Source organism: Sus scrofa, chromosome 1 (assembly GCF_000003025.6).
Source record: "Sus scrofa isolate TJ Tabasco breed Duroc chromosome 1, Sscrofa11.1, whole genome shotgun sequence".
Taxonomy (NCBI): Eukaryota; Metazoa; Chordata; class Mammalia; order Artiodactyla; family Suidae; genus Sus; species Sus scrofa.
Window position 1 is genome coordinate 31026014 of NC_010443.5, and position 27373 is coordinate 31053386.

Here is a 27373-nt window from a genome sequence, read left to right on the forward strand (position 1 = left end):
CCCGTCACCTCCAGTCTCCACGGAGAGATTTTCTATGATTAACTCTTCTGCGTTTATTTCTTATACAGTTTCTGAGCCTTGTCACCCACAAGAAGTCTGATTTCATTACTAGTTTTATTACAGCACATATCTCTTATTTTATTCTTCTTAAGACTTCCCATGATTTTCTTTATTTGTTATGTTATTTACCTAAACAATACATCAGTTCTCTTCTGTGCTGAATTTTGTCTCCCTAAAATTCATATGGTGAAGCCCTAACTCCATACCTGAAGGTGACTGTATTTGGGGATAGGGTCTTTTGAGAAGTAAAGTGAGGCCCTAATCCACTAGGACTGGTGTTCCCATAAGAAAAGCAGATTAGGACATAGACACGTGCAGAAGGGAGTCCATGTGAAGACCCAGAGGAAGATGGCCACTTACAGCCAAGGGGAGAGGCCCTCAGAAGAAATCAGCCCAGCTGACACTTCTAGCCTCCAGAATTGTGAGAAAATACATTTCTGTTGTTTAAGCCAGTCTGTGGGACTTTATGATGACATCCCCAGCAAACTCATGTAGAATCCAATTCCCACTCCTTCACATTCCACCATTAATGAAACTTGTTTATCAAGTAAGAATATCCAGCTAGCCTGGCTCCCTAAGACTCCACGAGATATTCTTAGAAAAGCAATGCTGGTGAAGTGATAGTGAAGCCATCAGGTTACTGGAGATCTTCTGGAGTTAGGAAGCCAAAAAGTCACATTGATGAAATTAAGAGGTCAATGTAGCATTAAATGTTCTTTTTCAGTAACAGCAAAATCTCTGGACATACAACCTAAAGAAACAAAGAATAGCTTTTAAGTCAAATCATCTCTCAGCCGATAGAATGTCCACATGGCCCTGGTACCAACTTCTGCCCAGGAGAGCAGGGCACTGGCAGCAGTGATCCACACCAGCAATACATCATTTTCAAATAAACGTTTTTGTGGCACATGCTCTTCCTAAAATAAACTATATCATCCTTTAAATATGTAAGTAAAACTCATCTTGTGCTTTTGGGTGACAATAACTGACTTTAAAAATACTGAAAAATTAAAGAAGCTCCTGGGCGTTCCCACCATGTCAGAGTGGGTTAAGAATCCAACTGCAGGAGTTCCTGTTGCAGCTCATCGGAAATGAATCTCACCAGGAACCATGAGGTTGCAGGTTCGATCCTTGGCCTTACTCAGTGGGTTAAGGATCTGGTGTTGCCATGAGCTATGGTGTAGGTCGTAGATGCAGCTCGAATCCTGCATTGCTGTGGCTGTGGCTGTGACCAGCAGCTGTAGCTCCAATTCGACCCCTAGCCTGGGAACATCCGCATGTTGTGGGTGCAGCCCTGAAAAGAAAAAAAACAACTGCCGTGGCTAGGGTTGATGTTGAGGTGAGGATTTAATCCCCGGTCTGGCACAGTGGGTTAAAAGATTTGGTGTTGCTGCAGTTGTGGCTTGGATTCAATCCCCGGCCTGGGTACTTCCATATGCCATCAGTGCAGTCATAAAAGTTAAAAAAAAAAAAAAAAAAAAGGAAGCTCCTTTGTTGGGAGACATGTTTCTGCAATCTTTTCTTAGCCTTTTTGCTTCTATTTTCAATGCTGAACACTCCATCTTGTCCTGCTTTATTTTACCCCATATTCCTGCTTGAAAAACAGTCACAGTGCTGGTAAATAACTTAAGCTTCAGAACAAAGACCTAAAGGCATAAGCTGTCTATGTGGTTAGCTGAATGAGGACATAACGCGTTGGTCTAGGCATGCTGGACCTGTGCAGATTGGCATGCCATTTGCACAGCTTGATAGGTCCTGTTAAAATAAGAGAAAGAGGAACCTCATGGACCCAGAGGGTTTATGAGCCAGTCATTAGCAGAATATGCATCAGCAAGGAGAACGAGGTGCAAACCTAGGCTAGCTGGGTTGCAGCAGATAGGCATGCTGTCTGTGGAAGCACAGTGGTGATTCTCTAGATGCTGTGCATAGACAGCTAACGCCAGGCTTTCTCAAATGCTAATGTTTGTTAAATGCCTAAAGGTCAGAATAAAAGCTTAACCAGCTACCAGCTATGTGACTTTTAAAATAATAAAAGATAATAAAAGAAATTTTGAAATAATAAAAGAACTATATCCTGTACCTACAACCCCCTCCTCACTTGATGTCATCCGAAAGAGCACAATAAAAGCAGTGTGGTTTCTTGAGGCAGCACTCTTGGTCCCTGAGACCTTGAGTCCCTGGTTCCCACCTTTAATTAAGATAAATGTGTCTGTCTCTTGTTTTATGTTAACTTAAGTTTCACAGCACCTGTTCTTCAGCCCTGAGCTGGTCTAGGCACTCCTTATGTATTTAGAAATAGGAATCATGATAAATCTCAATACTGTCATGTAATTTTAATTGAAAGCAGAAAACATGCTGATATATCCGTAAATAGGCTTAAACTATTGAAGCCTTCAAAAACCTGTAATGCTTCTTTTCTGTTCCATCTTAACAAATTTATCCACTGTGACATAAAAAGTGACACCCAAATCTAACAGCTTAAAACAATAAAAGCTATCTTATTCAATTTCTGAGAATAAATATTACTTTAGGAATTGACACTACTAGGAAAAAAACCTTAAAAAAATCAATGTATTTATTTAATTAGATGATCTTTTTAATCATCAAGGTTTTCCCCTAATAACCTATTAAAATAGGTACTAAATATAGAAAAATCCACTTAAATAATTGAAATATTTTGATCATCAAGGGCGACATGGAAAAGGTCAAATAGGAGGTCCTATTAATGTCAAAAGCTGTTCTGAAACATAACGTTTGACTCTTCTATTGAAAATAACTAATCATTCCTTACATTTACTTTGATTCACTATCCTGTACATGTTCTGGGTACATTTTGAATATATCACTTTAATTTTTGTTTGTGAAAAGTATATATAATTTTTAGATGGAGAAAATACCTCATATCCTCCAGTAATATTTAGGCAGCATACTCTCACATAAAATAGGATTAATGATTTAGACAGTGCAAAATCAAATCTGTGTTCTAATAATTCCATTCTTATCTAGCTGGTGTTGGCATAATGAAAGTGAAACACAGTAGATAAAATAGTAAGTAAATGTGGGACCACATAAATCCAAATAGAACTTTAAATATGAAGACAATTATTACCAAAATCTAAAATATGAGGAAAACCACCTATAAGTTAATAGTGTTGCAGTGTTATACTATTACTTTGTATATCATTTTTATCATGGTAACTTAAAGAGTAAACAAACAAGAGCTTGCACTCTTGCAAATTGAGATCTGGGAGTTCCTGTCGTGGCTCAGTGGTTAACGAACCCGACTAGGAACCGTGAGGTTGCGGGTTCCATCCCTGGCCTTGCTCAGTGGGTTAAGGATCTGGCGTTGCCCTGAGTTGTAGTGTAGGTCGCACACACAGCTCGGGTCCACGTTGCTGTGGCTCTGGCGTAGGCCTGCGGCTACAGCTCCGATTCAACCCCTAGTCTGGGAACCTCCATATGCCGGGGGAGCAAACCAAGAAATGGCAAAAAGACAAAAAAAAAAAAAAAAAAAAAAAAAGAGGCAAATTGAGATCTGCTATCTCACCAAAGTTGTTCTTAGTGAATCCAAAGACAGCAGCATGGAAAAGTTAACAAGTTCTAATATGCAGCAACTCTGAATGGAGAGAAAAGCCGAGTTCTCCAAAATCTTATAAAAACATGGTACTTTTTTTTTTTTTTTTTTTTTTTTTTTTGCTTTTTAGGGCCGTACCTGAGTCATAAGGAGGTTCCCAGGCTAGGGGTTGAATCAGAAATACAGCTGACCACCTATGCCACAGTAACACAGGATTCCAGCCGTGTCTGCGACCTATACCACAACTCACGGCAATTCCCGATCCCCAACCCACAGAGCGAGGTCAGGGATTGATAGTAGTCCAACCGGTTTCTGCTGTGCCAGGATGGGAACTCCATGATACCTTTTTTTGAACTGAAGATGAAGCCCCTTAAAATGGATAATAATGCAAAAGAACACATATTCACTCACATATATGCACACACCCACTCGGACCCATTCTGGTGACCACGCCCATGGGCCACATATGGGGGCACACAATCGGACACAGGTGCAGATCAAAATGTAAGTCAGTGCATTTGTACTTTTAGAAAAGTACTCATGACAGAAGGATTTGTTTGGGTTTGGTGCTCTCAGACAAGAGACAAACTCTGCATCTCTTCAAGAGCCAACTCAAAAAAATTTCCCTGACTTGCACTTGTGCAGGGCTGAATTCTCCTGCTCAATAACCTCAATAATCTCATTCTCCTTCAGCCCCCAGGCATCGCAGGAGCACTTGGCTGCTCTATCGTCTTTTCCTGAAGGACTCAACGTTGGTCTTGTTTAATTAAAGTGCTGGACCCTGATGTTTTGCTCAATGATTATTAAAGCTAGATTTCAATTGAATCTGTATCTTTATAAGAGAAACACAACTCATTCCTCGTAGTCAACCTTGTAGCTTTGATAAACACAGACTTTGACAGAATTCAGGGTGAGGGCTAAGGTGAAAATACACAATGAATATTAAATATATATATACCCACCCTAGAGAGAGATTGAACTTGGTTGATCATATCTGTTGATGTGGAATGGAGAATATGAATTTTTCTTGAGACATCGAGAGAGAAAGAAGCCTGTCAACATAAAGAGTGGGAATTTTTCAGATTTGGGAGGTGCGTTTAGAATGATCAATGACAATGTGTTAATTACATTCCCTTATATGTGTTAAGAGGGAGCTCTTCTAATCATTCCATCTTGAAATCAGTTCCGTATGGTGGTCCAGTTGCAGAAATGCAAGAGCTCTTATCAGTGTGGATAGCTATTTAGCCACCAGTGCATTCTAGAAACTTTGAACTTCTGCCAAAGCAAGTAAGGCCCACCTGTCAGCATAGTGGTAGATTATCTGATCAATAGCTAATGGGGCAATATGCTTTGTAGACAGGTTGATTGGATAAACTTTGAATTGATTTATGAAAATATTAGTATCACAAAATACTGTTTTAACAGATTATGATGTTGATTTAACTGAAATTGTGAACCAGTTGATTTCTTTTCTTGCTGTCTATGATAAAATTTCATCCTGCTCTATCAAAGACAATTAACTGAGGATTTATTTGTTATAGCAATGTGAGTGAAAAATAATGGGAAAGCCTGACATTGTGTGGACCTAGTCCTAGGAAGCTAGCGGTAGAGATCAATTATAAAAAAATTATAGCAGGAAAATAAAATGTGTTAGCCTGAAAAAAATCATAATTCCATTTTGAATGAAAAAATGTTATCTTTAGAGACTGATGATAAAAATATACTATAATAATTTTGGTGATTAAGACAATTACAAAATACTATTTTGAAAATGTTTTGAAATTACTATTAGTCTTATCTCACATGCTTAACTTGTAATTAATTAGATTCCCCTGCCCACCTGTCCATAAGCGGACGTTAAGCAAAGTTCTCAATAGCATAGTTATCTTGGTCTTTCCTATCCAGATGTTCGGAGGGTCTGCGGAAGAGATAAGCTATAGAGAAGAAAACTCTTCACTCAAACTGTTCTTCCCATATTCTTGGTAGTGGTTAGGAGCTGGAACTCTGGAGTCACCAATATGGAATCAAACTCCACTGCTGCAAATCAGTATTAACTTAAAAAATATCTAATTCTCGGAGTTCCGTCGTGGCTCAGTGGGTCACGAACCCAGCTAGTGTCCATAAGGATGTGGGTTTGATCCCTGGCCTCGCTCAGTGGGTTAAGCATCCGGCGTTGCCCTGAGTGGTAGTGTAGGTCACAGATGCTGCTTGGATCCAGCGTTGCTGTGGCTATGGTGTAGGCCAGTGGCTACAGCTCCAATTTGACCCCTCGCCTGGGAACCTCCATATGCTATGGATGTGGCCCTTAAAAGACAAAAGACAAAAAAAAAAAAAAAAAAAAAATCTAATTCTCAGTCCCATCCTGAGTAAAGCAATGATAAAGATAGTATCTATTACTTTAGAGTTATTATGGAACAAAACTAGAAATTTCATGTAATGGCCTCAGCTCAGTGACTAACACAGGTTCAGTAAATTTGTTCCTCCCATCCCCTTTCTTCCTTCTCTTTCTCCTCCTCCTTTTTCTCACCCTGCTTCCTCTTCTTCCTCCTTCTTTTTTTTTGTGGTCCTGCCTGTGGCATGAGGAAGTGCCCAGGTCACGAATCAAACCTGTGCCATAGCAATAACCAGAACCACAGCAGTGAAGACGCCGAGACCCTTAACCCACTGAGCCACCAGGGAACTCCCCTTCTCTTCCTTTTCACCTCTCCTCCTTCCACTCTTCTTCTTCCTTATTATTTCTCTTTTTCATTATTGACAATAACCAGGCTTTGGCTGTGCCCACATAAGCCGTATGTTTAGGGTTTGTCTTCATGATTTCCTAAGAGACAAGGTTGGGTCTGGAGCAAGTACACACTTGGAAAAGCCACTATTATGAATCATTGTACTACTTTATTCCTCTTCCCCTCTCCTTTTGGGGGAAAAAAAGTGAAGGGGTAAAGTTACTTCATATTGGGTCACTCCATTCTGGGGTCCTTGGAAGGCGGAAGGAAGGATCCACTATAAAAACCATTGTCCTACAAATACTTTCAGAAGGCCGCCCTCTGTCGGTCCATATGAATATAATACCTGGGTCAGAGATTCAAGTTCAATAAGAAATTAACCTTCAAGGTGTAGTGTCTTGCGGTCTTGTTGAAAGAGAAAATATCCTATGTGAAATGTATAAGCTGAATGCCTTTTTACATTGTTTTTCTTCTATTTGTGATACCTAAAGAATAGATACACAAGCCATCCTCCAAAAACTCTCCCTGGGAGTTCCTGTTGTGACTCAGCAGTAACAAACCCAACTAGTATCCCTGAGGATGTGGGTTTGATCCCTGGCCTCGCTCAGTGGGTTGAGAATCCGGCACTGCCGTGAGCTGTGGTGTAGGTCACAGACATGGCTCAGATCCCACGTTGCTGTGGCTGTGGTATAGGCAGGTAGCTACAGCTCCGATTCAACGCCTAGACTGGGAGCTTCCATAGGCCATGGGTGTGGCCCTCCCCCCTACCTAAAAAGATTCTTCCTAAAAAGTTCATGAAAATGTTCAGAGTTAGTGGCTTCAGGATGATTTTATTTACACGTCGATCTATGGTCTGAATGGCATTTTAAGAGATTTATGAAAACTGCTAACATTTTGTCTGTCCTCGGCTCTCAATTGGTCACAATTTTTGAAGAACTACTTTGGCTTTTCAGTCTCCATCTATTTTTTGTGTGTGATGAGCTGACTTTTTTTTTTTTTTTAGTTGTATAGCTGATTTACAATGTTGTGCCTGACTTTATTTTTTAATTCCAGTTTTATTGAGATATAATTGACATGCAGCACTGTACAAATTTAAGGTGTACAACATAATGATTTGACTACAGACATTGCAAAATGATTATCACAATAAGTTCAGTGAACATCCATCACCTAATATAGATACAAATTTAAAGAAGTAGAATTTTTTTTCTTAGGATGAGAACTCATGATTTTCTCTCTTAATTTTCACATATAACATACAGCAGTGTTCATTATATTTCTCCTGTTGCACATGATATCCCAAGTACTTATTTAGCTTATAACTATAAGTTTTTACCTTTTAACTACTTTCATCCAATTTCCCTTACCCCTACTCTGTTGAGGACAGAACCAAAGAACTGAAAGAGTACTTCTTTAATTGAAGTAGAGCTGATTTACAATGTTGTCATTTCTGGTCGAGGGACTGTCTTACGCTTTTTGTAGGATGTTTAGCAAAATCCCTGGCTTCTACCTGCAAGATGCTCATATCTCCCTTCCCGCCCCCTCCCCCAGTTGTGATCATCAAAAACATCTCCAAATGCAAACAATTATATTTAGAATGGATAAACAACCAGGTCCTACTGTATAGCACAGAGAACTATATACAATCTCCCAGGATAAACCATACTAGAAAATAATGTAAAAAAGAATGTATACATAGGTATGACTGTCACTTTACTATATAGCAGAAATTGGAACAACATTGTAGATCACCCATATGTCAATTAAAAAAAAAAAAAAGAGGAGTTCCCGTCGTGGCGCAGTGGTTAACGAATCCAACTAGGAAACATGAGGTTGCGGGTTCGATCCTTGGCCTTGCTCAGTGGGTGAAGGATCCGGCATTGCCATGAGCTGTGGTGTAGGTTGCAGACATTGCTGTGGCTCTGGTGTAGACCAGCGGCTACAGCTCTGATTCCACCCCTAGCCTGGGAACCTCCATATGCCACAGGAAGCAGTCCTAGAAAAGGCAAAAAGACAAAAAAAAAAAAAAAAAAAAAAAAAAAGAGAGAGAGAAAAGTGTCTCCAGATATAGCCTAATGTGCCCTGAGGACGGATCCTCCCTCCACCCCCATCAGGAATCATGGCTTTAGCCTATCTCAGTGGAGAGACTCCCATTCCTGTTAAAGATCTTTTTTCCTACTTAAGAAAACGTGGCTAGAGAGGAAGCAGTAATATTACTGAGAATGATTCTCTCTACTTATTCCTTTTTCCCTTTACTGAGTCCATTTCATTACATTTTTTTCTTCTCTTATGTAAGTGGGTATGTGAGGTTGCGATAGCTTCTTCAAAAATGAGCTGCTGCAGATAAGCTAAAACTTGTCTCTGGAAGCAGGTGTAGAATCTTCTTTAAGAGTAAGCCCTTGGCTTGATTTCTGGTTTTGCCGTTTCTTGGTAATATGATATTGGAAAAGCCACTTAATCTCTCCTAAATTTATCATAACCTGTAAAGTGGGAATAATGGTATCTACTTCATTTGGTTATTGTGAGGATTAAGTAAAAATATTCCTTAAGCATTTAGCATAACTCTCTTCAATAATGTGTTCAATTTATATTATTTACATATAATAGAAATAATATTGAAGATATATTTTGAAAATCTCATCAACACACCCAAAGAAGCATGCCATTTGTGAAAATGACAGTAAGCTATTCCATATACAAATTGAGACACTCAATTTGGTTCTTTACAGAGGCAACAACAAGGATAGAGCAAATCATTTGTTTTGTGCTTGGACAGTAAGAATTAAGACAGCTGTTGCTATCATGGCCTCATATTACAATATACAGATGTATGAAATGAACATGTTCTACACTCTTAGATAATGTTATATATCTATTTCAATAAAACATTAAAAATAAATGCATTTAGAATAGCAAAAAAGATATTTGCTAGCTTCTGTTTTTTTTTTAAGTGTGTGTTTAACAAAATGGAGAAAGAAACTTTACTTTGAATGCCTGAAGTACACATTCAATACAATTCTACTGATACGAAAAGATGCTGGAATAAGATAATAAAAATCTAAAACATGATTTCTACTGGTTAAAAGATTGTAATTTTCTACAAGGAAGACTAAATAAAAAGTTTTTGTGTGTATTTTCTCATTCTAAACTTAGCCTTTTTGTGAAATCCTCTGAGATGTTCTTCTAGATCCAATTTCTGGGCAAAGCTTTTCCTGGGTACCACATGTGCTTTCAACATCCATGTTAATCTGCTCCCATAACACAGCCTTTATATTTCCATTTAGCCCTCCCTCCATCATATTGTGACTAAATATTTGCATGTCTGTCTCACCATTAGTTACCCATTCCTGGAAGGAAAAAAGTCATAGTTATCTTTTATCTCATAAACCTATCACCCGGTAATTGTCGGTTAAGTAAATTTTCAGATGAAAAAACTAACTAGACCTAAAATAAAAAGAAGATTGACTGATAGCGAAATTCAGTAATTAACACAAGTGAAGCTTTGAGAACTCCATGTCACCATTTAATACTTTGATTTATTTAAAAAAAAGTACAATTAATTTAATAAGTGATTCAACATCGTTCAGTGAGCAAATATGTACTGAGCCTTTGTGGTGTGCAGGCACTATTTTAGGCATAGGGAAATAGTTCTGAACAAAGCAGATAAGGTCTTTGATTTCCTGGAGCTTAATACACTCCAATAGGTGAGGTATTGTGTTTTCTCACTCATTTGCAAAATGATGGTACCTATGAGTCAGGCACACATTGACTTAATTTTGGGAACAAGGAATAATATTTTCTAGGTGCTGTTAATAAGTGAACTTGGGTGTTATTTCTTGAACCAACTTTTTTTTTTTTCAATTCAACCTTTAATATCTAGGAATTTCTGAAGATGGAGTTATGTTTACCTAGTAAAAAGTCAACTTCCCCTAGTAAACGGCATTTGAAATTTATGCTTTGTGCTGCTGCAGCTTTTGTTAATGGCTCTTTTGATCATAGGCGACCCATCATCATGTGGTGTCAGTACTTCTCTGGTGTCAGTGTTTTTCCAAGGCAAGAGAATGGGTAAGAGAACTTGGTGGCTTCTTTCAGAAATACAATTAACTCAGTTATTGCCATGAAAATGCTGTGAAATAAACCACCCCAAAACTTGGTAGCTGGAAATAATAACCACGTATGCACATGAAACTGTAGGGTCAGCTGGTGTGGCTCTGCCATATGCTGCGTGGCTTCACGCCCCAGTTGGCTTCGCATGCCTCTCGGCTTCCCTGGGCAAGTGGGCCTCACTGGGGCGTGTTCTCATCGTGGGGCTGGCACAGAGGACATTCATGAACACATGAGTCCTCCTGATGACAAGGCTTGGAAGTGGCGCACTTTGGTTTCTGGCTACAATCTTTAGCCAAAATAAGCCAAATGGCAAAGCTCAAGTTCAAGGACAAGGAGGTACCTTCCACTCCCAATGAAGCAAAGACAAAGGTGTATATGTTAAGAGAGTGAGAATTGGAGCAATAATCAATCTGTCATAATGACCCTATGATTTCCTGTGGCAGAATAACAAGGAGATCGAAATAGATGAGAAAACAGACTTGTTCAGCTATTCATTTTAGTGTATTGATGACCCTGGCTCCTCATATAAAAAAAGAGGGCCATTTTGGAACTTTTATCTGTAGGAATTTAAAAACTGATGGGCTAAATATGTGTGATCATTAACCTATAAATTAGTGTTTTTCTAATTGTGATTAGTAACATTATTGGGATTTAAATCCTACCCATTTAAACAAATGAAAAAAATTGAATGAAGTAAGGGTTTTTTTTTTCGGTCTTTTTTAGGGATGCACCTGTGGCATATGGATGTTCCCAGGCTAGGGGTCAAATCAGAGCTACAGCTGCCAGCCTACACCACAGCCACAGCAATGCCAGATCCAAGCCATGTCTGTGGACCCTCACCACAGCTCATGGCAACGTTGGATCCTTAACCCACTAAGCAAGGCCATGGATTGAATGAGCATCCTCATGGATACTAATAGGGTTTGTTACCACTGAGCCACAATGGGAACTGGGGTAAGTGTATTTTTAATGAAAGCCTTTGCTTCTGTTATGAATGCATACTTACATGTGTATTGAGTCATGATGTAAAGTGCATTTTTCCCTATCGTGGTTAAAAAAATTTGAAAGCCACTGTCTTAAGTTATTTTCTAACTGTAATATATTTTTAAGTTTAACTACAGTCTAATTTTTTTTTAAATATTTCTTTGGCAGGTACAAGTCATCTGTTTTGAAAGTGAGGTTTTTTTTTTTTTTAATGTGTGTTGGTTATCTCCTTTGTACAGATGTTTAATACAAGAGTATTTTTCTTTCAAACCAATCAACCATTAAAGCAGTTTTAATGGACACGTGTTTTCTTTTATATGCTGTTAACACCATGACTGTCGTTCCTGGTGGCTCATGCTTGAGATTATTTTTAAAGCACTGGTAATATTTACCTTCTCTACTTAGTTTGCTCACAGCTAGCTTCCTGATGCTGGTTTAGAATAAAAGCACCTCCCATTTACTTGTCTCGATAGTATACTGTTACCTTGTGTCAGAAAGATTTATCATCAGCTTTTTTTTTTTTTTTTTCAGGTTTGGATATCTGTGTCGTCCTGTCTTTATTAACTGCGGTCCAGTCTGTCTTAGCGCAGCAGCGGCTCTAGCCAGTAGCAGGTGTACAGAGAGATACGTGCAGATGGTCTCCTCCCAAAGGCAGTGTTTCTGCTCATCCACTGGCTATGTGACCCTTTCCTGAAAAGGTAGGTCTTGGACAAGGTGAACAGCCTCACCAAATCAGGAGACTAGCTGGGGAGCCTAGGTAATCTTTCACAGGGAGAATACCGAAGGGAATAAGAATTATAATAGTTTGTATCTATACATTACATTTTTAGGATTTTTTAATGGGAAGATTCACAAGGCTTTTGTCATTTTAGTAAGAGAGCCTAAACATAGTTATTTATTTTTAAATAGCTTGCTTTACAGGCGCTTCTAAAACATTTCGCTTTTTTTAAAAATTCACCTGTGGGAAGCCAGAAAATTTTTTAAAAAGTGGAAACACGACTTCTTAAAATCTCCTTTCCTTGTAAATGAAAGAAATTTCATGTTGTGTTTGTTGGCTAGTTTTTTTTTTCATGTTGTGTTTGTTGGCTAGTTGGGGAGGTCTTTTTTTTTTTTTTGTCTTTGTTTTGTCTTTTTAGGGCTGCACCAGCAGTATATGTAGGTTCCCAGGCTAGGGGTCTAATCAGAGCTGTAGCTGTTGGCCTACACCACAACTCACGCAACGCCAGATGCTTAGCCCACTGAGCAAGGCCGGGGATCGAACCTGCAACCTCATGGTTCCTAGTTGGATTCGTTTCCACTATTCCACGAAGGGAACTCCCTTGTTGGCTAGTTTTACTATAATAAAAGGAATCTTTTTTTTGAAACTTTATTATTTTTTAAATTACTCAATGAATTTATTACTTTTATAGTTGTAAAATAATAGTCACAACAAAATAATAAAAAGAATCTTCATAGAGATTTTTACAGGTTTTAAAATTGTATTATATTTATCGTTACTATCTATTAAATTACAGAACTAAAATCTTATTTGCCTAACTATTATTTGGTGGGGAAAATCCTGGCACATTTCTAAATGACTTCATGTTTTAATGTGTGTATGTGTGTGTGTTTGTGTGTGTGTGTATCCATGCCACGTATTAGATTAATTAACTTAAGGATCTCTGAGTTTTGACGTAAATCTGATGCATATTATCTTTTGAGTATCTACATATCAGAAACACTCTCAGGTATAGTCTGTTTACCTTATCGCAATATTGCTAGAGATTGCAGTCTCTCTTATCTGTGGGTCTATGCTGATGTCTAAGCAAACAAATGGGTTTTTCCATGTTTCCTATTTCTTCAAATGGACACAATTTGATTCCAAGGATGTCCCAACTGGACAACCCATGACTCATGACTTAAATATTTGGAGACCCTGCTCTTTTGTCTTTTTCCTTCTTTTAAAATAAATATTTTTCAAAACTATTTTTAGTATTTTAATAGGGAATACTAGATAAATTACAGAGCTGCGAACATATTTTTGGAATAGAATTACTATCAAGTCGATTTCAAATTTTGTTTCTAAATTCTTACAATACAACAAAAACAGGATTCAGTTCAGAAATTTAGCAAAGCAGTGATTTCCATAATAAAGGTAACATCCTTTAATTATGTAAAAAGTTACACAAGCACATGAAGCACAGATAATGTAATTATTGATAATTATTCGCCAATGGCTTTTTAAAAGTTTTATTGAAAGTTTCATTTGAAACAATTCATAAACCATCTATTTAATTTTACTAAATAATTATTTTCCTGGATATAAAAGTCAAACAGTCTCAGAGTAGGAGACTTGGACTATATAAAAATTATAGAGAAGAAAGTAAAACTCGGCCATTATTTCACCACCTGAAAAGAGTTAGTGGTAAAATTTGGTCTTATTTTCCTTCTTTTGGTTGTTATTTAACTATTGAGTTTCTATCTTACCATCTTTGAGTAACTGGAGTACATTATTCCATTCCCATTTTTCATGCTTATACAAACATATAAGTATATGTTTGTGTCCGTGTGTGTGGCCCTCTGCGTGGCGTTTTAAAACACTGCATTTTTTTTTTTTCTTTGCTTGAGAAGGTATCATTGACACCTTGCTATGTTTCTATGTAAAACTAACCAGTTCCTCCAATTTAACATCTTATTGATCGTCATATATCTACTGAGGTTTATGTGTCTGATACAAGTTCGGACAATTTTGCTTTCTGCTTTTGCCGCTGTTATGAAAACTATTGCACTGAAAGTTTGCTGGGACAAACAAACAATTCAGCATTTTAAACTTTAAAAGTACAGCTGGAGAAACTTTCCACAATTAAATTCTTAGTTATGCATCTTATGATCCAGTCAGGATGTTTGACTTGCTAGTTACTCATCAACTCTGATAATAGCCAGGGGTTAGTGAAATAGTTGAAATTTTAAATTCCAGGTTAATGTTAAGTGTTACTTAATATTACTCACTTTGTCCTTGCCCTCTGGCCCTGTTTTCAACACAGCAGCTGGAGTGAATTTGTAAGAATCTGTCAGATCACTTTGCTAGGTTTGAAACCCTCCAATATTTTCCTTTCTCACTAAAAGGCAGAGTTGAAATTCATGCTGTGACCTCTAAGGCCCTGTTCAGTGTCATTTTGTGCAGCTTCTCTGGTCTCCCCATTTGTTTTTCTCTGCTTTGCTTACTCTGCTCCAACCACACTGACATCTGCTATTTTGCAAACATACCGGGCATGTTTCCACCTCAGGGCCTTTGCATTTGCTGACCTCTCTACCCAGATTGCTCTTCCCCCAAATATCTATGTAGCTAGCTCCTCATTTTTTTAAGACATTCAATTCAAATTACCTTTTTCTGTGGCCATCTTATCCTGAATTTCTGTCCTCTCTTCAAACATTCTATACACTTTCCCATTTTATTTTTTTCTCCTTAGCAGCTATTGCAATGTAACATTTTATTCATTTATCAAATTTCTTATCTGTGACCACCTCTTCTCAGCCACCACCTTCGGTCCCCACTGGAATTTAAAAATATCTGATATCATTTCTTTTCACTTCAGAATTTTTCCTCCTGTGCTTTTTTTTTTTTTTGGTCTTTTTAGGGCTACACCCACAGCCGATGGAGGTCCCCAGACTAGGGGGTCAATCCTAGCCGTTGCTGTTGGCCTACACCATAACCACAGCAAGGCCAGATCCAAGCCTTGTCTGTCTGTGGCAACGTTGGAACCTTAACCCACTGAAAAAGGCCAGGGATCAAACCTGTGTCTTCATGGATGGTTTCCACTGAACCACAACAGGAACTCCCTGTGCTTCTAATTTGATCTTTGAGGATGCTTTTACTAAATTTTGTTTAAAGTTGTTCTTTTTTAGCTTCTAGAATAGCTGTCTTTTCTAATTGACATGGCCTCTCTCTTTGCTGCCACTCTATTTCTCTGAATGGCTTGCATACAGTTTTTGATGGTTCATGTCAGGGGTGTGGAAATTCTTGGCATCCATGAAGACCAGGCTGCCAGAGGCTCTTGGGCAGTAGCTTTTCTTTGATAGCAGTTCTGTTTACAATGCTTACTTCCAGTTCTTAAATGTTATGACTTTATTTAAGCTTGTTTTTTTATTTATTTTTATTTTTTAAGCTTGATTTTTAAAAGTGTATCTCTTTATTGCATTTCAATTTTAAAACAAAATTTGCCAGCATTCTTTTAAATTCAACTCTGTGTTTGATTTTCATGAAGCTAATTAAACACAGCCACATTGTGGCTTAGTTTCCCAATGCTTGTGTGTGTGTGTGTGTGTGTGTTTGTCTTTTCTATTGGCATATGGAGATTCCCAGGCTAGGGGTCTAATCGGAGCTGCAGCCACCAGCCTACACCAGAGCCACAGCAACATGGGATCCGAGCTGCATCTTTGACCTACACCACAGCTCATAGCAATGCCAGATCCGTAACCCACTGAGCGAGGCCAGGGATCGAACCCACAACTTCATGGTTCCTACTCAGATTCGTTAACCACTGAGCCATGACAGGAACTCCTTCCCAGTTCTTAAGATCCTAATTCTCATAACTTTTGCAACAGCCATGCTTCTCTGCAAAGAATTTTTTTGTTTTCAAAAAGGACACATGGGTAGTATATTTTATGAACACTTGAATATGGTAGACCATCTTTCACAGTCACATGACATATTTCTTGCATATAAAAGACTCTGGCTTCACATTTTTCTCCTCATAGCTCTATATAACCTCTTTTTGAATTAAGGGGTTCAGTATTCCTGATAAGTTGGAGATCAGCTTTATTCTTGGTTCATGTGAAGGTAAGTTGTTTTGAGGTTTTGGATTTGTAGGAAGTAACCAAATTACATCTACTGTAAAGTTAAATTCTAGACTGTATTAACTGTGAGTGCAAGTGTATAGCAGGTGTCTTTATTTAGATAAGAAAGTGAGATAGCCATGCAAATTTCAGCAGTTTCTATTTCCCAAGAAATACTAATGGGGACACATGGCAGCTGGCAACCCTCACACAGGGTACAGTCTCATTAGATCAGTAAGTTTAGTCTTGCTAAGCCCTTTGCTCCTTTAGTTAGGCCTTGAAACATGCCTTCAGAAGATCTTTTTTCTTTTTTTCTTTATAGGGCCACACCCTCAGCATATAGAGGTTCCCAGGCTAGGGGTCGAATCAGAGCTGTGGCCACTGACCTATGCCACAGGATCCGAACCACATCTGCAACCTACACCACAGCTCACAGCAACACCGGATCCTTAACCCATTGAGCAGGGCCAGGAATCAAATCTGCATCCTCATGGATGCTAGTCGGATTCATTAACCGCTGAGCCATGATGGGAACTCCATCCCTTCAGAAGATCTTATCCTAACAATTATTTTTCCATATAAGCATGGTTAAAAATGTCAGACTTTCTTGGTTCTGGAACCAAATACAGAGTCAACAAGTTCCCAGTCCCATCTATAAGAACAAAGAAATTAGGCTCTCTGAATAAACCTGAGGGGGATTAAAATGGCGGAATAGAAGGACTGGAGCTCAACTTCTCTCCTAAAAACAACAAAATTCACAACTAAAGACTGAGAAATCTCCACCCAAATGGACCGAAAACCCATACCCTACTCCAGAAGAAAAAGAGGAGGCCACATCCACAGGTAGGAGGGGTGATTTCATGATATAAACAACCCCATACCTCCCAGGTGGGAAGCTCCACAAACTGAAAACTAACTGGCTCACAGAGACTCACCTACAGGAGTGAGAGTTCTGAGCCCCACATCAAACCCTCACATGCTGGGATCTATCACTGGGAGAAAGAGCCCCTGGAGCATCTGGCATTAAAGGCCAGCGGGGCTTGTGCGCAGGAGCTCTACAGGACTGGGGGAAACAGAGAAACCATTCTTAAAAAGCGCACACAGACTTTCACGTGCACTAGGTCCCAGGGCAGAGTGAGGTCTCCACAGGAACCTAGGTCAAACCTGATTGCAGTTATTGGAGGACATCATGGGAAAACAGGGGTGAATGTGGCTTGTTGTGAGGGAAGGACATTGAAGGCAAAGCTCTTGGGAATATTCAGCAGTTGCCTTTCTCTGGAGGTGGCCATTTTGGGAAAATCTGACCCCACCCATCAGTCAGCACTGAGAAGCCCCAGGGCAAACAACAATCCAGGTGGGATCACAGCCCCACCCCTCAGTAAACAGGCTACCTAAAGAGCCTCAGGCACACAGCAGCCCCTAAACCCATCCAGAGACTAAGCCCCACCCACCAAAGGGATTAGAATCGGCTCCACCTACCAGTGGGCAGGCATCAGCCCCTCCCATCAGGAAGCCTACACCAAGCCCCCCATACCGACTTCAGCCACAAGGGGGGCAGACACCAGAAGTAAGAGAGGCTACAGCTCTATTATCTATAAAAAGGTCACCACACCAAAAACCTATAAAAATGAAAAGACAGAGAACTATAACTCAGATGAGGGAGAAAGGAAAAACCCCAGAAAATCAGCTAAGCAATGAGGAGATTCTCAGCCTCCAGGAAAAAGACTTTAGACTGTCAATGCTGAAGATGATGCAAGACATTGGAAATAAACTGGAGGCAAAGATGGATAACTTACAGGAAACACTAACCAAAGAGATACAAGATATAAAACTTAAACAAGAAGAGATGAAAATACAATAACTGAAATAAAAAACTCACTAGAAGCAGCTAACAGCAGAATACAGGAGACAGAATGAATAAGCGAGGTGGAGGACAGATTAGAAGAAATTACGGATGCAGAACAGAAAAGAGAAAAAAGATTGAAAAAAAATGAAGAGAGTCTCAGGGAACTCTGGGACAATGTTAAATGCACCAACATCCGTATTATAGGGGTGCCAGAAGGAGAAGAGAGAGAGAAGGGGACAGAAAAAATATTCCAAGAGATAATAGCCGAAAATTTCCCTAACATGGGAAAGGAACCACTCACTCAAATCCAGGAGGCACAACGAGTACCACATAAAATAAACCCAAGGAGGAACACACCGAGACACATAATAATCAAACTGACCGAAATTAAAGACAAAGAGAAAATCTTGAAAGCAGCTAGGGAAAAGAAACAAGTAACATACAAGGGAACCCCAATAGGTTATCAGCAGATTTTTCAGCAGAAACTCTGCAGTCCAGAAGGGAGTGGCATGATATACTTAAGATGATGAAAGGAAAAACCTCCAACCAAGAACACTCTACCCAGCAAGGCTCTCATTCAGATTTGAAGGAGAAATGAACAAACCTGAGGATTATTTCCTGGCTTCACATAGTGGATATGACTTTTTCTTAGTATACTTTAAATCCTTTGAGCATCACAGGCTTCCATAAACTCAGCTGGTTACACTGGCTGACAGTGCTTTCTTTATGATGCTCTAATGGTCAAGAACCATCTGAAACTTCAAAGGTTTACCAAAAGTTCCAGTGCAATAATTTCTGGAGGACTTTATGATTTTCATATATTTAGGAGCAATAAAAAAATCACAAAACAGGGTATGGCACAGGCTCTACTCAGATATTCTGAAATAACCTATATGGGAAAGAATCTGAAAATAATGGATATGTGTATAACTGAATCACTTTGCTGTATACCTGAAACTAACACAACATTGCACATCAACTATACTCCAATACAACTGTTTTTAAAAAATCACAAAAAAAACAGTGTATGTGGATTAAAATAAAGTTTAGTTACAAATTTAGGCCCATATTACTTTTAAATCCCCTCCCTCATATCAATCCTTGTATCATATACTTCCAAGTTTTCTTATAAAAGTAAACACAGAGAAAGTCCATTATTGAATCATTTAAGTGAACAATAAAATTACAAAGAATTTTGGCAGGAGTAGCCTTGGAAAAAGCAACAGTAGGCCAGGAGCTCATATCTTCAGGATATAGAGAAATGCCTTGTAAGCCTGTAGAATTCTGCAGAAAGAGAAGTTACAGTTTGAACAGTTTCAAAGTTTGTGAGGGTGCAGGTTAGGAAGGAAAGAGAGGGACAGTGATTTGCAATGGCAATGAGCGCAAGAGGACACCCCCCCTTTTTTTTTTTTTGGTCTTTTCTAGGGCTGCACCTGCAGCATATGAAGGTTCTCAGGCTAGAGGTCTAATTGGAGCTGTAGTAGCTGGCCTACGCCATAGCCACAGCAACTCAGGATCCAAGCCACATCTGCAACCTACACCACAGCTCATGGCAACGCCAGAGCCTTAACCCACTGAGCAAGGCCAGGGATTGAACCCCCAACCTCATGGTTCCCAGTCGGATTCGTTAACCTCTGAGCCATGATGGGAACTCCAAGAGGACCCTTTTAGACCAAGTTCTATAATATAAAGTGTAGCTAGGGATGCAGGAGAGAAACAGCTACCTTAACAAGGCTATAGGACATGAGATATCCTCAGGGGAAAGGCAGGTTTAGTTAAAGAGAGGGGAGCATTTTAAAAAGAGCTTGAAGAATTATTAGGGTGATGACCATAGCTTCAGAGGGCACACTTGGAAGAGTTTGGGGGGTAATGGGTGAGAAAGTTGGGAGATGGGTACACGGTAGGAGCTGTACAGAGCAATATGGACTTGAGAGTCTGAACAGTTAGAGATGGGTGGTTAAAGGAACCAGGGACAAAGAGAAATTAACCTCCATGGCCCTTTATTGCGAAGTTGGGGGCACTCTCCCCGTAAGTTCCTGTCCTGCTAGACAGATCTATTTTAAACTATAACACCTACAGATATATTTTTAAATCATATGTCATTTTCAAACATTAGGTGATTAGATCATTTGCACAGAACTGTTTGCTTAGCTAGATAATCAAAGAGAGATTTATTAACTTTCCCTATTACTAGTGTATGTTCAACTTGGTAATTTGTATATACAGATAGTAATCATTTCTAGCTAGCTAAATTCTGAGAGCTGGAAGCAAAGAAATAAAAACACTATTATATCATGTTCTTAGATAAGCATTCAACTGATAATATCATCATAAGGCATTTATTTAAACAATATTTTAACTATTTAAAAGCAAATTATAACATTTAAAAAGATACACAAAAATTATGTGTAATTTGGTCAGGCAAATTATTCTTCTGAAATGTCATTGATGTTATCAACAATTTCCAAGATACTATGCTTTAGGCTCTATTTCTCTGAAACCAGGATGTATAATTATAAGAAGGAAGCCTGTGAGTCACATGCTTTTTATCTGGGAATGGGATATTTTAGATGCATGAAAAACAAGGCGTACAAAGTTGTCAGGTGACTTTTTCATCATTTATGAACAGTCTTCTAAAACTGAACAATCAGTCTTCCCCCACCCCCACTTTCCCTTACTTCTTTCTGGACCCTAGTTCCCACTGACTAAAACTACTCAGTATGATATCAGGTGGGAAGGTTTTCTTGATTGGTAGTAATTACCTAGCAAACACTTCTAGACACTAAGTACAAGAGTGTTGCTTGGAGTTCCCATTGTGGCTCAGTGGGAACGAATCCAACTAGTATCCACGAGGATGCAGGTTTGATCCCTGGCCTCGCTCAGTGGGTTAAGGATCTGGGATTGCTGAGAGCTCTGGTGTAAGTCACAGATGTGGCTCAGATCCCAAGTTGCTGTGGCTGTGATGTAGGTTGGTGGCTACAGGACCGATTTGACCCCTAGCCTGGGAACTTCCATATGCCATGGGTGAGACCTAAAAAGCAAAAAAAAAAAGAGTATTGCTTGGTTCCTTTAATATGTCAACAGCAAAAGTGAAAGAAGAAAAAGAGGGAAATAGAAAAAAAGGTCCAAGTAGAAGATTTTTAACTTTAAATGATAGTGTTGAGTGAACACAAATATCATAGTAAAAAAAATCCATAATTCCCATAGTGAAATTTTAATTTTAATTCAAATATTACATAGTTCAAACAATATAAATGGATTTAGGCTGTCGTTTGTTCTGTCATGAAATGGGCATGGGTGTCTCTTAAAATAATGCTTATAGAGGCATTTGATGTGAATATGTTTCCTTCTTCCTGGTAATAGAAAGCAGAATGGGATTAGAGGGAGAGATGTTTCAAATTTATTAAAATATGTGTTTTAGTTGATAAATACTTTATTCCTTCAATTCTACTTTTGGGTATATTTAGATTTCCATGCAGTCTTTTTTTTTTTCTTTGTTTTTGTTTTTGCCTTATCTAGGGCCGCTCCCGCGGCATGTGGAGGTACCCAGGCTAGGGGTCGAATCGGAGCTGTAGCCGCCGGCCTATGCCAGAGCCACAGCACAGCCACAGCAACAGCAGACCCGAGCCACATCTGTGACCTACACCAGCCACATCTGTGACCTACACCACAGCTCACAGCAACACCGGATCCTTTAACCCACTGAGCAAGGCCAAGGATCGAACCTGCAACCTCATGGTTCCTAGTCAGATTCGTTAACCACTGCGCCATGACAGGAACTCCCCTCCATGTAGTCTTGATCTAGACTGTCAGCCCAGAGGGAATGAGAAGAGATGAAAAGGAGGATAAGGTAAGATGAAAGAACTCCTGACCTTCTAAGACTTGTTGCTATTTTCTAGCTTTTCACAATGTAGTGACAGATTGTTCATTGAATGCCAGAAATTTACATTCTTCCTCCAAACATTCTCTTGCTCTCTTTATATATGTATAGTATTTTATTATATAACATTGCTATTTATTATATAAATTTTATATATAGAAAATGTATTACAAATTCCAGAATTTATCTGAGAATTGTAGAATTACAGAATCTTATATTTCAAACTAATAATTCAGCATTACATTTCCAGCACAGTGGCCAGCATGAAGTAGATGTTTAAAAAAATTGTAGAACAGAACTACTGCACTGAACTTGAAATAAAAGATCCTTCCAAAATCATTTTTTTCAGCGAGAAGTAAGAGGTAAATACTGAAAATGAGAAGAGTCAAATTGCTGATGATTTTCTTTTTTTTTTTTTTTTAATTCTAGGTTTGTGGGATACGTACATGGAAATAAAAGAAGGAACTTTAACCTGATTATGAATTTTGAAGAAAGGAATGCAAAAGGAAAAGATAATAGTGGCTAGTCCTCAGGAATGACGTCCTTTTGCCACAATATCATTAATATTTCCTGTGTGAAAAGTAGCTGGTCGAATGACGTCCATGCTTCCCTGTACAGTTTAATGGTGCTCATAATTTTCACCACGGTGGTTGGCAATCTGATAGTTATTATTTCCATATCACACTTCAAGCAACTTCATACCCCAACCAACTGGCTCCTTCATTCCATGGCCACTGCGGACTTTCTGCTGGGGTGCTTGGTCATGCCTTATAGCATGATGAGATCTGTTGAGCGCTGCTGGTATTTTGGAGAAGTCTTCTGTAAAATTCATACCAGCACTGATATTATGCTGAGCTCAGCATCCATTTTCCACTTGTCCTTCATTTCCATTGACCGATACTACGCTGTGTGTGACCCATTGAGATACAAAGCCAAGATCAATATCTTGGTTATTTCTGTCATGATCTTCATTAGTTGGAGTATTCCTGCCTTTTTGCATTTGGAATGATCTTTCTGGAACTCAACTTCAAAGGAGCGGAAGAGATGTATTACAAACACGCTCACTGCATAGGTGGTTGTTCTGTCTTCTTCAGCAAAACATCTGGAGTTCTGGCCTTTATGACTTCTTTCTATATCCTGGCTCTATCATGTTGTGCATCTATTGTAGGATATATTTCATAGCGAAAGGGCAGGCAAGATCAATTAATGATACAAATCAGAAGCTTCAGATTGGGTTGGAAGAGAAAAATGGAATTTCCGAAGCAAAGAAAGGAAAGCTGCAAAGACTTTAGGGATTGTGATGGGAGTTTTCCTAACATGCTGGTGTCCTTTCTTTGTCTGCACAGTTATGAACCCTTTCTTGGACTATGCTATTCCACCCACCTTGAATGATGCGTTGATTTGGTTTGGCTACTTGAATTCCACTTTTAATCCAATGGTTTATGCGTGTTTCTATCCCTGGTTCAGAAGAGCACTGAAGATGATTCTGTTTGGTAAAATTTTCCAAAAAGGTTCATCTAGGTGTAAATTATTTTTAGAATCAAATCCATAGAATTATTACCTTTACTATTTTGCAAAACAGTTGGTGGTCATGTTTATGAATGCAATATAATATCAACCACGTGTACCAACTATAGGGACTTTTAGCAATTATTTGAGCCAACGATTGTATAGTGACATATGATGCTTATATCTTACTTCCTATTTGCCATTCTTACTATACTTATTGAAGCTTTGCAAGTCCAGATTTAAGGATTACAGTTTAAAGAATTTTTCCTGCCCTTACAGGAACTGCCATGAAATTGACAGCAGTATCTTACTAGTTGCTCAGTGGTAGAAACTAAGGGGCTACATTTGGAGATGCAAATTAGAATGACTTTGTCATTCATTTGATTGAATATATATGCCTTATTGTAAAATTGACTAAAATCTACTTTATTTTTTTAAAATCATACTTTAAATGCTATTATTAAATAACTACATAATTTGCTATTTATCACTAATTCTTTTTAATATATTCTAATTATTAAATCTCTTAATTCTATATTTTTAAAATATATTTTTCCTGATTTTCATACTTGGAGGAAGTTTAGAAAGTAAAGCAGAAGATAAAGTAATGTATAGAAACAAAGTGAAAACTAAACGATCACTCATAGCTCACTACATGAAAGAACTATATTATTCAAAATTCTTAAAAACATCACTTTTTGGTGACTATATAATATTACATTGATGGATGCACAAAAAAATTTTTAAAGCATTTTTCTCTTGTTGACCACTAAGTTAATTTTGATTTTTTTTTTCAAATAGTGGAAATTAAATGCCTGTTACTTGTTGCTGAAGCTCATGAAAATGTCTGGAAGGATTTCATCATATTTCGAGGACATGAGTGGTGCACTAGGTCTCAAAATATAAGCTGTGTGAAGTAAAAAAATTCGCCTATTGGGCTCCAGGCTACACCAAAGAGAAGCAGTTCTCCATCAAAGCAGCTAAACATGAGGGCTGAGAAGAGTTGGCACACCATGTCTATTAAGACGCATACACAAAAGAAAAATGAGGACCAAATAGTGGTCTCCACCTAAAAGAAGTGGGCCACCATTCTCACTCACAAGGATCAATTTATAATCCCGTTATTTCTCATCCAGACTTCATGTAGTCCCTGTCATCTTGAGTAGCACCAGGGATTGGATGTATTTATTTAATAATAGTGACTTGTGCTCATGGTAAGTTAGGATAAGGCAGCTAATTTTATTTATTTACTTATTTATCTTTAAGGCCACACTTGTGGCATATGGAAGTTCTCAGGCCAGGGGTTGAATTCGAATTGCAGTTTCTGGCCTACACCACAGCCACAGCAATACAGGATCCAAGCTGCATCTGTGACCTACATTGTAGCTTGTGGCAACACCAGATCCTTAACCCTCCCATCGAGGCCTGGGATTGAACCGCATCCTCATGGATACTAGTCGGGTGCTTAATCTGCTAAGACATAATGGGAACTCTGAGGCAGCTAATTTTAAATGAAAATAAAATATATATTTTGTATATAAATTTCTGTTCACAAACACGTCCATCTATTACAGTCTGTTTCAGAACTATATATTTAGTTTCAATGATCTGACTAGATTTTTGTTATAGTAAATTTTAAAAACATTAAAAAAAAACCTTTTCATTTAGTATATGGTAAGACAAGCTATCCCTAATCACTTCTAGTTACAAAAATTACCTTGACTTTTTCTACCTGGGAGACCATATTTTCAAATTTTAAAAAGGGAACAAAAGCGTGTAGACAGTTTTCTGTACCTTATGGCAAGTTCCTACAATTTTCTTCATTTGTTCCTGCACACTCCTAGATATTTTGTACTTTTATGTGTTTGTGTATTTTGCCTGTTATGAGTATTTTTTTAAAAAACCATTATAATTTCTATGTAACTATTATTGTGGGTATACAGTAAAATTTATTTTAGTTTTTCAGTTGACCTGTTTGGGTTTTTGTTATACATAATCATATTATTTTTAAACAATGCTGAGTTTTACCTCCTTTCCAATAGTTATACTTTTGTTTTTTTTCTTTTTTAGGGCCGTACTTGCAGCATATGGAAATTCTTGGGTCGAATAGGATCTGCAGCTGCTGGCCTATACCACAGCCACAGCAAAGCCACATCTGCAACCTACACCGCAGGTTGCAGCAGTACCAGATCCTTAGCCTGTGACCTACATTGTAGCTTGTGGCAACACCAGATCCTTAACCCTCCCATCGAGGCCTGGGATCGAACTGCATCCTCATGGATACTAGTCGGGTGCCAGGGATCAGATTCGAATCAGATTCGAGGCCAGGGATCAGATTCAAATCCTCATGAATACTCATCAGTTTCCTAACCCACTGAGCCACAACAGGAACTCTTCCAATAATTATTCTTATTTACATTCTTTTATGTGCTTCATTAGTTAGAATTTCTAGAGCAATATTGATAATGTTGATAGGAGTCATCTTTGTCTTAACATCTATTTTATTTTATTTAATTAATTAACTATTTATTTTGCTCTTTAGCGCCACACCTACAGCATATGGAGGTTCCCAGCCTAGGAGTCAAATCAGAGCTACAGCTGCTGGCCTGTGCCACAGACACAGCAACACCAGATCCAAGCCACATCTGCAACCGGCCTCATGGCCACACGCATCCTTAACCCACTGAGCAAGGTCAAGGATTGAACCCACAACCTCATGGTTCCTAGTCAGATTCGTTTCTGCTGTGCCACCACAGGAACTCTAATCATCTATTTTAAACTACTATTCAGGTTTTAATAATGAGCCCATATTCTTCTTGGGACAAGTTCATGACTCAGACAACTATACCTTTTTTTATGTAGTATTAAATCTCCTATAGCCTGTTTTTCTTTGTAGCCTCTCCTTTTAATACTCATAATAAAAGATAACCATAGCCCATCCTCTCAGCAAAACAGAAGAGAAGCTCATTATCTTTCCCTACTCCCAGCTTCAGAATAGATTCCATTCCCTCATGCAGAAGGTATTTTTGTTTTTGGTTGTCCAGAATCCATATCCCAACTGGAGTCCACTTAGCTTTTGTGAAATTTCCCTTCCCAACTAGATAGCCTCTGTTGGAGTTGTAATGAAGAGACTGGCCTTCTGTCTTTCTCTTTAATTAAACAGATAGATGGATAACCTACACACAAATATTTAGAAATTCTGTCTTTAGAAACTGAATCTTAAGTGAAAGGGAAAAGGCAGTGGTTTTTAGTGGAATAATTAGTAGGAAACAGACAAAAAAAAAAAAAAAAAAAAGGTTTGCATCCCACCCACGTAGTAAGATTGTAACCTGACTGCTCTTGGGTTGGGATTTTTGCTTTTCCGGATTCCAGAGATGCCTAACTATTAGTTTCTGAATTGAGTTATCTATTCTCTCATGGATTCAATGAGTCCCAGATAATCTTCTAATGAATTCTCTGCAGGAAGAGTTTTTGGCTGCATGCATGAAAAGAACATTAACTTGATTACATTAACTTGTTATGGTAAATACTAAGAAAGACTTTGCAGCATGACAAGACATTCGTTTCATAGTCTAAACAACGTCCATTTAAATAGTGTCTTATTCCACTCTCCCCTCAAAGAGAAGTATTGATACAAATTTCCACTCAAGAAGAGAAAAAATAAATATATTAGCATGTATTAGCCAGAAAGTATGTTGGAACTGATTTATTTGTAATAATAATATCACCATCTTAAGAAATCAATGAAATGGGACTTCCATCCTGATTTTCAACTTGGTTCCTGAAACCGATAATCCAATCTTTGTAAGAGTCATAAATATTTGCCAAAACAGTAAGGTGATAAATTATGGATTCTGGTGAATCAGTTTGTTTAACTG

The 27373-nt window shown here is 38.4% G+C and overlaps 1 protein-coding gene across 1 annotated transcript; it reads left to right on the forward strand.

Annotated features, from left to right (window-relative positions):
- Positions 11813–24803, forward strand: TAAR1 (trace amine associated receptor 1). Its single transcript, XM_001924824.4, is given in 5 exon segments — positions 11813–12143; positions 22416–22975; positions 22978–23118; positions 23121–23243; positions 23246–24803. Coding segments are annotated over 4 exon segments (1011 nt in total). The 5' UTR covers positions 11813–12143; positions 22416–22521; the 3' UTR covers positions 23539–24803.